At 36.6% G+C, this 12,955-nt stretch overlaps 1 protein-coding gene across 1 annotated transcript in view; it reads right to left on the minus strand.

The window, feature by feature from the left end:
• The window catches only part of CHST9 (carbohydrate sulfotransferase 9), a 263,752-nt gene that overhangs the window by 122,498 nt on the left and 128,299 nt on the right, over positions 1-12,955 (minus strand). The window contains exon 3 of the mRNA XM_036245374.1: positions 11,698-11,736. Coding sequence (XP_036101267.1) covers positions 11,698-11,736 — 39 coding nt within the window. The remainder of the gene's footprint in view (positions 1-11,697; positions 11,737-12,955) is intronic.

Consider the following 12,955-nt stretch of genomic DNA (forward strand, 5'->3'; position numbering starts at 1 on the left):
AGTCCAATCCCCCAAGTTTCTTCTAAATGTAGACTCCCATTTCCAACAGCACATGGCAGGCAAGAGAGGAATTCTGTATGCAAATAATACTCTTACCTTGTATCTACAAATATTTTAAGTAACAGCAAAATACTGAAAATCAGCAAGTGCAATAAAGACAGGATTATAAAAGAAATACAGTGATTTTTGTTCTTTGTTTTTAATATTGCAGTGACTCTGAAAAGGTCATATTTGTTATCTCTTTAGGCAAATAGACTCATTTCAGGGCAATCAAAATTCATCCATCATGGATCTGAAGGCAAAATCAGAAAATACCATCCCATGCCCCACTTCCCCTAAACAATCAAATCAAAAAAGTGATTTTTTTTTTTATGTTTGAGATTTTTTCTCCATCCCAAATATAACTTGGTGCTTTGCCCTTGGCTCATAATAGTAAATGATAAATATTCTTTCAACAGTTCTTCAATAAATGAATGGATAAGTGAATGGCTTCAATTCCAAACTATCCTAAGTGAATTAGGGTACAGAGGTTTATATGCAGAACTAATAGAGTCTGCACTTTAATTTATGGGTTAGGGAGTGCACATGGCCCCTTGAAATCATTCTCTGTGCTCCTTCAAGTGCAGTGTCTTGGGTGTTCCTGTATTTATGTTCCCATTTCTCTGGTTTTCTCTTGTGCTGCCTTTGCAATTTCTTCCCACCACTCATAGGGACTTCTTTCCTTAGGAACCTCCAGGGCCATTTCTTGTGTCTGATGATTTAACAAAGCCACTTATGTCTTCACTTGTTGAGCTAATGTTTACTGAGGGTCTGCTTCTTCCAGACCCTTTGGGAGGCACAACTGACAATGCAGACCCATACAAGCAAATTTTGTCTTTGTTTTCACTACCCTTTTTTCATTTCTTTCAAAATCTAGCTCAGAAACCAAGCAAATAGAACCTGCAAGAACCTGCAACTCTGAAAAGTCATTCCAGGACTAGGCATGTAGCTGGTGTAGGCTCACCCAGTAAGGCCCCAGTGCCCTGACCATGCCTGGCAGATGGTGAACATTCAATAAATGCTTGCTAAATAAATTTAGTTGATAATCCAACACATAAGTACTGAACACTTTCTATGCACCAGGTAATAGGCTATGATGATAAACAGAGGCCCAGTTCCCTGCTCTTAGAGAAAACACAGCCTAGAGCAGCGCTGTCCAATAGAATTATGGGGAGGATGGAAATGTTCATCTCCACAGGGTCCACTGTGGTGGCCCTTCACCACATGTGTCTTCTGAGTACTTGGTATATGGCTAGTGCAACTTTGTAAATAATTTTTAATTTTAATTAATTTAAATTTTAATTTAAAAACCGAAGCAGGGTAAAGTATTTTTCCATTAAAAATAATGTCATTGTTTTGGCAGGACTATATTCTTCTTTAACTGTTGTATCCTGTACTCTATTAATTTTTATTGCAATATACTTGTCTGGCATATGCAGCATTTCTAGGGTCACAATTGTTTATATTGATTATATGTTGAAATTATAATATTTTTTATATACTGGGTTAAATCACATGTTAATGTCATCTATTTCTTTTTACTTTTTAAAAATGTGGTTACTCAAAAATGTATATATATGTATATATGACTTAGATCATATTTCTAATGGATATTGCTTATCTAGAAGAGAGCAAGAGAGGAAAAAATAAGCAAACAAAAAATTATTATGAAATCTGGAGAATCTTACAAATTTAATCATTCTTTCTGTCTAAGTTAAAACCTTGTAGGGTACCATACGACCAGAAATTTTACTTCTGTGTGTATACTCAAAAGAATTGAAAGCAGAGTCTTAAAGAGATAGTTGTATGCCCATATTCATAGCAGCATTATTTGTAAAAGTGAAAGGGTGGAAGCACCTTTTGGGTGAATGGAGAAACAAAATGTAATATAGCCATACAGTTGAATATTGTTTGGCCTCAAAAAGGAAGAAATTTCTGATACATGCCATGACATGGATGAACCTTGAGGACATTATGCAAAGGGAAAATAAGCCAGTCACAAAAAGATAATAATGTATGATGCCACTTACATGAGGTACCTAAAGTAGCTAATTCGTAAAGGCAGAAAGCAGAATGGTGGTTGCAAGAGGCCGGGGGTAGGAGAGAATGGGAGGTGTTATTTAACGGGAGGTCCAGAGTCAGTTTTGCAAGATAAAAAGAGTTCTGTGAATGAGTGGTGGTTATAGTAGTGCAACAGTGTGAAAACAAACAAACAAACAAACAAACAAACAAACAAACAGAACTGTATAGGGAAAATAACTCTATTACCTCTATTACTCCTGTAAGATTAATGCATTTCTAGGTATAAAAGTCAATTAAAAATATCAAATTTACTGTAGTTCAGGTTTGCATATCTGTATGTTCTGGGATGAACATTTGAACATGGCAAGGCAAGTCAGCAGATTAAATGGAAAAAACAACAACAATAAATAAAGTCAGGCTTGATGGTGCTGTTTTGGTTGTCTCTTTGAATATCAGTGAAACAGAGAGCTGTGTGTTTTCAGAGAAGGCTTGGGTAGAATTGCATTTCAGGGATATTTTCAAGGAGAAAAGGACCTCATTTGACTGATAAATATAAGTTGTGCAGTGAAAAATGTATGAGAATTTACAGTCGTGCTAATAACTAGGGCATAGTGAAGACAAAAGCAAATGCAGACAAGCAAGGATAGACAGTATTCAAGAGACATTCTGCAAAGACTCAAACAAGGCAAAGATGTTCAAACAAAAGTTTGGGTCATGGTCAGGATCTCCTCCTCTTATATATAGTCCAAATGGGAGCAAAGTCATTGATGATCATGTTGAACAAAATTTAAATTTGCTATCTGAAATCGATAATGTGGTAACTCGAGGTTATTCATTAGCTGCTCAGTATGAATTAGTTGATCAGATTAATCAGCTGCTTCTTAAAGAGACTGGTCTTCCCATATTGTGGCTCTCTCTATTTCTCCAACTAAGGTTCCGCCCTTTTCAGAGTTCTTCCAACTGCCACTCAAGTCATAACCTCACTTCTGGGGTGAGCAGCCTTCAGGTGTTTCTTGTTTCCTTATGGTCTCATGGCCTCTCTCCTGTCCTACAAATCTTATCTGGGAATTTTCATTGAAATAACAGGATACTTTGTATGATTGATTACTGTATTGCTCAGCTCAAATGTCCTGCATTCACTTCTGAAAGTTTTCAGTTACACAGTGCACAGGTATTTCAGTTACAGTTGATTAAAATGTTTGGGGTCATATCTATGAAAAAAAATAAAGTTGGGCATCTGTTCCTTGGTTAGAAATACACGTTCATTGTTTTCTCTGTGGGAAAATCAGGTATGACTCAAGACTCCTTTCATAAGAAAGCCAGAGGATCGCCTATATTCTATTTCTGTGGGTATTTTTAATCCTTTGCCATTTTTAACAAATCAAAATATGCATTTACCTAGAATGCTCCATTCCCAAGTCATGTCAGGTAAAAGTGTAGTGACTGTTATACTGACTGAAATATACACACACAATGCCCTTTGATTCAACTTCCACAACAGATTCAAATGTGCTTTGGCCTGTGCTGCCCTAATAAAGATCTATCCTCTAGCTCCTGAAAGTCCATTTTTATTTAAATTATATTGCATCTGGATTGGGAATTCCCGTGACTATTTTTTTTAACAGACTATTTAATGTAAGGTGAAAGCCTGAAGTAATTTTTGGCTAAGAAAATTATAAAATTCTTCTCCATTTTCTCCCCTGGGTGAAAGAAACACATTTATGGTGTGTAAGAATCAATCCAGATAAAAGTTTCTCTTTTTCAGTTACACAACGAGGCACACTGCTTTATGGTGAAATCTACTGTGATGCAGCTAAAGATAATATTTCTCCCATGCCGCCTACAGACACGACGATTCAAGTCTCAACTGTGTGCAAATAAATCTTGCTCTGTGTGTTATAATAGCAATCCAAATTTCACATGTGGAGAGGATTTCAGGGAGAAGTTTTCATGTCTACACTTTAACTATGTGGTGTGACATGGCAATTTCTCCTGCGTTAGCTACTCAGCATTTCAGAATTGTTTAGTTTGCACAAACACAATATTTTAAATGTAGTGTTATACAATGAAATTTAAGGTATTTCTGAAATAATGTGGCGTGGCTGTGTTGTTATTCATTCTCTAGCATAAATTCGACTGGCTGGCAACTGAAGTTTGTTTAAAAATGAACTCTTTGAGACTTCTTTTAATGAACAGCCCGTGTGTAAGTCTTCCATTCAGTGGATTAGAAAATGCATCTAAGATACTTTATTTCACTCAATAATAAATATTGTTCTGAAACCGTAAACACACAGAAAATTGGTTATTTTTTTTAAAAGAGAATTTATTAGTATAGTTTAGAGAGCCAGGTCTTCAGGAAAGCCATTTAAAAAAAAAGTAAACATGCCCAAGATGGATTGCCTGGGAGGCCAAAGCAGAAAATTGATAGCTTAGAACTAGAAAACGGATAAATACGAGACTTTGTTGATATGAACCTGGGCCATTTGGGTATAGAATGTGAGAAAAAAATATCTTACTTATTTTTTTTTTGTCAACACCCTAGAGCCTGTATTGGGCTGGATGTACATCACAGGTCTGCATTCAAATCTCAACTCTGCTTTCTGTTAGCTAACCAGTTGACCTTGGCCAAGTCACATAAGTGGTACAGTGGGAAATGCTTAGGCTTAGATCCAGTGGTGCACCTCTCAGTATTTAACAACTGGCTCTCTGGGAACCAAGCAAGCAAGCAAACAACCAACCAACTAACCCTGGTTTGCAATGCTTGCTAATTTCCATGATGTCAATACTCACACCATGGCCAGTTTGACGCTACCCACATGACATCACTGAATGCAGATGTGGAAAGAGAGGTGCACAAGTCATTCTCTTCATATATTTCCCCACGTACTACAAGCTGGCTCCAGCAAGCCATTGCTTAGTTTCTATTGAGGGATCCACCAGTTTTTATATGGGGCTCAAGGCAAGCTACTAATGTCTCCATTTTCTAATTTTTAAGATGTTGACCATAAACACATTTTACAGTTAAAGTAGTAACCCATAACTACTTTACAGCAGAAAAAGACTGAATTTAACTCTTTGAGAACCTGATCTGTAACTATTTTCTTCAAAGATAAAAAAAAGTTATTTCTAACTTCAAACCACTACATTCTGGTCAATAAAATGTAAATAAATTTGTTAATTTAGCAGTTTTCTAGACCTAAAAAAGGGTGCATGTCCTTCTTCATCTCTTTCTCGATACTATTGCCTGTACCATCTTAAACTATGAGTCACACAGAGCTGAGAAATAAGGTAGAAAGGACTTCAGTCCTTGAGAGTGTGGAGAGCTATTGTGACCATGGACCAGATACTTGGACTTTTATGTGTGAAGGAGAAATAAACTTCTATATCATTTTGGAAAAAAGAAAAACATAAACATAACCAAAACCAACAACAAACTTCACAAGGTGGTTTTTGAGCCTAAAATAGTAGGTCCTCTATAAACATCAATTCCCTGACTTAATGACTTTATGGTTATGTCTGTCTGTCTTTCCTCCCATTCACAAACTCTTTGAAAGAATAAGTGTGCATTTGTTCTATCCTTCCTCACTCAATCCATTGCTATCTGGTTTTCACTTCCAGAACTCCTAAAACAGAATTTCTCTGTGCTAACCAGCAGCAGATTTGTTTCCTCGCCTCCAATGGACATTTTTCAGTGCTTATTTCATTCGATTGCCCTGTGGCATAGGACATGCTTGACCAGTCCCTCCTTTTTCTGAATTTCTTCCTCTCTTGCATTCAGAGACAGAATACTGCTGATTCTCACAGGACAACTTTGATGGATTTTTCCCAGGCTCTCATTCTCTGGTTTCTCATATTGTTTTTGCCTAATGGTAGGGATTTTCTAAGAACCGATTCTGGCCTTTTGTTACCACGCTGATTCCCTCTTAACCATGGCTTCATTTCTTATCCAGTCATTAATGATGTACAAGGTAAACCAGCTAATAATGATGAGTTCCAGGCTTATAATGAATATTACTTATTCGACACTCTTGACACTGCCGCCTCCATATTCCATAGGCCGCATGATAATCAACATAGATATGACTCAGTTTATCATTTTCCCCACCAGACCAGTTCCTCCTCTTTTTTTCCCCACACCGGATGCACTATTCATCTCACTTCTTAGGCTGGAAACCTGGAGTCATTCTCCTTCACCTCCCATATCCACTCAGGCCCCTTCTACCTATCTGCGTTCCATTTTCTTAGCTTCCTCTCTAATGCCACTGTCTTAGTAAAGATGCCTTAGACCTTCATCCTTTTATTCTTAGATAATTAAAGTGATATACCACCTGATTTCTCTGTCTCCAGTCAATTTCCCTTCCAATCCACACTTCCTTTGGAAGGGTTTTTATAAAATGCACATAGATCATGTCATTCTTTGCACTCAGTTCATTAGCTTCCAACACCTACTGCACAAAGTCTGAACTCCACAGAAGGCTCTTGTTGGTTCTGGTTCATGTCTACTTTTCTGGCCACATCTCCTACTTCTTATCGAATTGTGACTGTGCCCCAGGATTATTAGACCGCTAACTTTTCCCTCAATAGGCCATCCTCTTTCTTGTCTTTGTCTCTCTCCTTTCCCCTTTTCTTCCTTCAAAGATCCACTCAAGTCTCCCCTCTTCCACGAAGCCTTCCTTGAAATCCTCATGACACCTTGTACAAAATTCTCTAAAAGTCACTCTTCAGATTGCATTATAATCATCTGTACTTCTTTTCTCACCCAGCCAAAAGTGAATGAACTGGACATTAATGCCACATCTTATTCACCATTGCATCTTCCGTCTCAAGCACAAAGCCCACAGAAATTTTAGCAAAGTGAATGTATCAACTTATTACGCCTCCTCAGATTCCTCTGTGCCCCCTTTGTGGTGCCAAATGAGAAAGGGTCAAGACAAGAGTTTTTTTGTTTTTTTTTTTAAATGAGAGATTATTGACAGGTAACATTTTATTTTCAGGTGTACAACATAATGATTCAACATTTGTATGTATATAGTTAATATCCATCACCTCACAGCTTTTTTTCTTGTGATAACTTTTAAAATATACTCTCTTGGCAATTTTCAAATGTACAATACAGTATTACTAAGGGACAAAAGCTTTTGTATACTCGGAACAAGTTTCTAGCTGGAATCATGATTCTCAAAGTGAGAACAAAATATACAGAATATTACAAAAGATTAATGTCCAAAAAATGATGGGCTTTTCAAGAATGATCATTTATTTAAATATATTTGTTGCAACATAATCTGCCTACTAACTTCATATGTTTAATGTTGGTCACCACTAATTAAAACAATGACAGATGAAGTCTTCTCTTGTTTGTTCCTCACGGTATTTGATAATGTATAGGAACCATGGCAAAAAGCACTACAAAAATAGTAATAGCACAGAGAAACATTATGCTAAATCTGCATCTACTTGAAAATTGGCATTTGGTAAATGAGTAACATATAAGAACAAGAACATGCTATTCCCACCCAGATGGAAGAATTTGCTCATTGTCTATTTAACTTTTTATTTTTTTAACCCAAATGAGTACATGTCCAATGTGCGTTAAATGTCCAAAAATGGAGGTGCTATTGCTGTTTTAGCACATTTCAAAGAAACGAAAAGCCCAGTAAAAAAGTAAGCATCAAGGGACGGAGCTCGAAAGCAGATGTTGCACCATTTGCTGAATTTCCAATAATAAATTTCACCTTTTGAGTTGAGGCAAAAAATAACATTGTTCTTCTTTACCAGTAACTTCTTGAAAATTATGCAAGTGAATAAAACACCTCTAACTTTAGGGATGCTCTAATGTCAGAAAAGGAAAGTATGCAACTTCATTTAAAAATACTCATTGTCATCTCTACTGACACCTATATTTTCCGGTTCACTAGGATTGTTCTCTACTTAATACTTTAGTGGATGTGGAAGTGTTCTTCTCCTTGGAACAATTGGAACAATAGATATTTAACAGATGGTGTCTCCATTATCTGCCTTAGTAAGCCTTCCTAACATATCTTTTTCTAAACAATAATTTAAGAAGCACCTTTCTCTGGAGGAATTCTTTTTTGTATTTTATGCTGTGTTGTTTTTAATATCAAGAATTCCTTGACCCAAAGAAAGGTCTTCCTTATGATAAGATAAACATACTTCAAATTCAAGGGAGTTTTTATGTAAAATCTATGAGATATATCTGGCATTTTTTTTTCTTTTTCTGTAAAGAAACTGGGTCATATTAAAAATCAAGGGTAAATAGGTAATTGATGATATTGGAAACTTGTCTCCTGATAGTTTGTCTGTTTATCATTAAACCATCATATATTTTAATTCTTTACTAACCCAAATAACCAAATTTAGCTGGTCATCTTGTATGGTTCGATATGGGTTTCCAAGCTTAGTGTCAAGAGGCATATGCTTTGCATAGTTTTTAAAAAATGGCTGCACTTACCATAGCTTTTTAAAAAAAAATGATATCACGTTATGCATAGTCTCTTGTGACTTACTCTTGGGTAATCAAATACAACACTGTATTTGAAACTACAGCCAGGTTTGCAATCAGAGTGGAAACAACTTTCTCCCAAAAAGAAGTTAAATGAACTACAGGACAATTTTATTCCATAGTCTTAGTCTTAATCTCAACTAGCTATAAGCTCTACTGAGTAACTCAGTCCAAACTAACTGAGCTTAAACTTTGGAATGTGATTTATTTGGTTATATAGTGAAATGTGAGTCACTGAGTGTGTGTGTGTGTGTGTGTGTATGCATTTGTGTGGGTGTTGATCTATGCACACATAGTAGAACCATTTCAATAAAGTAATAATAGTAAATAGAATCATAGACACAAAATTGGAAAGAACCTTAGAAATGATCCAATAAAACTCTTCATGAATGTCTTGTTAATATCTCTTGCAGGTGATGGCCCAACCTCTGTACAGTTCTACTAACATACTCTCATTCTTTCTAGTCCTGAAGAGTTTCTCTTGTTAGGAAGTTATTTCCTATCCTGAACAAAAACTTACCTCTATTTCATCTTACTGCAAGATTTGTTTAACAACGACTTAACCAGCCTTAACCAACCAAAACATCCCAAGACCAAAGGGTCTTGGGAGTCCATGTACTAATGGGGAATATTTTTGTCTACAATACTTTTTTTCCTAAGTTCTTTGGTTTCAATCATAAGTAGTGCAATAGAATGGGGTAGATTGAAAGGGACAGGACTTAATACTGATCTCCCATAGCTGGGAGATAGACTCACTATAAACCAGAGGCTGTGGGATGTATAGTTTAATCCATCAGGCAGGACATAGAATCTGAGCGGAATGAACAACAAATAATACAAAGAAGTCCAGAAAGGAAGTCAGAAGAGAATGCCCATGATATTTTTGGTATCTTAGGCATTGTTTTATCTAGAGATGCATATATTCAGGCTAGTATCATACACTGAACATGGTGATATTTATGACTATATTGGTAAAGGTTACATCCCAATTTTGAAAACTTAGATAATTTTCACAAATATAGATTTCCTCAGGGCAGGACTTATATTCTTTGAAATGATGAGGATCCTAAAAATTTTCTCTGATAATTTGAGCCCTGTCCATTAGTTATCCTTGACTACATTTTCTCATAAAAATCAGACACATTAACAACTGTGAATCAGTTGGAGAAAATTAGCTCCATTAATAAAGAGAGTTTCCTTAGATCCCTGATAACATTCCCAGCCAAAGATGCTGTAGCCTTAAAATTTTTTTCTAATTGTTGAAGAACATTTTATTAAGCAAGAAACTAAATGCAGTATCAAAGTGATTAGCACTTTGATTTGAAAGAAGATATGATGGTGGGACACTGAAAAGAATGAATAAAGAAACCTGAGTTCCTGTCCTGCCTGTTTCCACTAGCTGTTGGTCATATAGAATATTAGGAGCCAGGATATGGAGGAAACCTAAAGAGGCATCTGGTTTAACACTGGCCAATTCAGTTATTTTCTGAAATATACAGCTCTTTAATCAAAGAAGCCAATATCTAGAGGATCAGAGTAATAGCATTTTAAGCAGCATAAATAATTTTTGTTCAAAATACAATAATGAAGTAACCACATTTGTGAGGAGACCAGATATTTTTTTGCCTTTGCTTTAAAAAAAATATGTTTTTATTGAAATTTTAGAGAGGAAGGAAGAGATAGAAACATTAATGTGAGAGAGAAACATTGATTGGATGCCTCCTGCACACCCACTACTGGGGATGGAGCCAACAACCCAGGCATGTGCCCTGACCAGGAATTGAACCGGGACCTCTCAGTCCTTGGGGTGATGCTCAATCCACTGAGCCACCCTGGTTGGGCCACTTAAAAAAAAATATGTGTCCATGATCAGGGTTAAAGAAAATACACAAAAAAAATGTAAACAACATTTAAGAGGGAAGTTGTGCAGGTAATAAGTTGTTGACCAGTTGTCTGATATGAATGCAAACATTGGGAAGCAGAAAAGAGACAGGTTTAGGTTGTTTATACACTTTTAGATTATTATTGATTTTTGTCTTCTATGGACTACATTGACTGTTTGGAAACACATATAATACATATTACTAGACCCCGTCTTCCCCCTAAAAAAATAAAGTTGAAAGAAGATGGTGGTTTGGGACAATGTGTCTTCATGTTGGCAGCTCTCACAGATTGTAGACAATGGCTTGGTGGAGACTTGGGAGGGGTAGTGAGAATAAGCATATATGTCAAACATTTTCTCTGATTATTGGAACTTTCTGGGCATTGAGAGCTAGAAGACTGTTCCCATGTAAAGATTTACTTGGTAAATAAAAATTTATTTTATCTTACAATTTTTATTCATTATAGAGAGAGGAAGGGAGAGGGAGAGAGATAGAAACATTGATAAGAGAGAACATCCATTGGCCGCCTCCTGCATGCCCCCCACTGGGGATTGGGCCCACAGCCTGGGCATGTGCCTTGGCTGGGAATTGAACCGGTGACCTCTTGGTGCATGGGTTGATGCTCAACCACCGAGCCACACCAGCCGGGCTATCTTATCACACAATTTTAAGCCAAAAGCCATGCAATGCAAATATGAAAATGTAAAAACTTATTTTTGTATTAGTTAGCAATAATGACCCACTACCAGGTGCAATGGCACTATGCTAAAGCACCATTCACGTCTGAATACATATTAGGATTTAGAAATAAAATAATCACTAAAATAGAAAGATTCTCTCCGTTAGTCAACACTGTCCTGAAAAACTTCAAACTACATATATGGCTTTAAGAAAAAAACTGAAATTCATAAGTATTTGTGGAAATTAAATAGTTGTCAACTATTACAACCTTCATATTTTAAAATTGGTGGTTGCAAGACTTACCTTTTAACAGATAATCATAAAAATAAATAACATTCTATTTCATTTATTACTAAAATGACAGAGTGAAAAGGAAATGACTGATATGAAGTGAAAAAGCTAAATGGATTAATTTGTTTTAATTCATTTGGTATCAATCAATTCAAAGACCATAAACTATTATCTTGAATACTAAACTGCAAAGAGATTTTTTTTTAAGTGGAAATAAAAGTAGGTATTGGAGCTGAAGCCAATTAGTCAAAATCTTACCTGAAGTTGCTTTTGGTTCCCTTTTCTTCTCCACTCTCCCTGAAATGAGAAGTGGCAGATCAGTTGCATGCGGGGCCATGAGAATATGATGCAGCTCAGATGAAAGCCCAATTTACGGCGGTCTCCACACACAGTCGCTACTTCCGCCATGTCCAATATGCTTCCAGAGATGATTAGGCACAGTTGAATGGGATGGAAAATGCTCTCAAATCAATTTATGGAAGTACAAAATATATGAGTATGCATTCAATATGCTGTTAGGTCTTTAAAAAATCTTGTTAGTAAGAGTCAATTACCCAATAATAAATCTACACGCTGCAAATCCCCATAGAACTAACTGTGGGTGGAAACATCTGAATAAAATAAGACCAAGGCCTCTTACGGTCTAGTTGGGAAGATTAAAGACAGGTAGTACAAAATAAAACAAGATGTGCCCCAAAGGGTATAGAATGCTTAGCGATATGAGAGGATCAAGTTATGGAGAAAGAGTATTTGATTTTGACTTGGAGATATAGATGTGAATTGGGGAATTTGAAATAGAGAAAGGATTGATTCTTGGCAAGGGAAATAGTACGGGCTATTCAGGACAAGCCTGTATGAACAAGAAGAGTCATGTACTGAACTTGCTTTAGAAACTTGGACGTTAGTAGCTTTGCATAGAGAGAGGGTTCTCCCAGAGTTTGGGCAAGAGGTGTAGACTGTGTACAGCAGTGGGAGTAGAGACGAGGGAAGTGATGGATGCAAAAGACAGGAGGAAGGCAGAACTTACAGGGATTTTTAAAATGTTAAGTGCAAGGGAGATGAAATGGTCCAAATGAATGGTTATCTAGGTGACTTTGGGCATAGTGATGCCATTTAGGGAAATGGTAAAATGTGATAGGATAATAGGAATGATTAGTTCAGTTCTACACTAAGTTTAAAATGCTATAAGGACATGGCACTTGGGTGAGAGATCAGAATTTAAATTACAGATGCAGAACATGTCCACCTTGAGAAGGTGGCTGGAGCTGAGGCGAAAAAATGGGAACACAAAGGCAGACAGCACAGAGGGCTAGGCTGAGGACTGTGGCCAAGAAACAAAAATGTTACTTTTGTTTGTAATTTATGACCATCAGAAGACAGAAGAAACAGCAGAGATCCACGGAGATCAACAGAGTGCATAGTCGTGTACCACAAATAAAGATTTAGGAAGTAGGGGGGCTACCAATAGCATCCGATGCTGCCAAGTTCATGCAGTTGCTTGACTGAAAGGACAGTT

Source organism: Molossus molossus, unplaced genomic scaffold (assembly GCF_014108415.1).
Source record: "Molossus molossus isolate mMolMol1 unplaced genomic scaffold, mMolMol1.p scaffold_m16_p_6, whole genome shotgun sequence".
Lineage (NCBI taxonomy): Eukaryota > Metazoa > Chordata > Mammalia > Chiroptera > Molossidae > Molossus > Molossus molossus.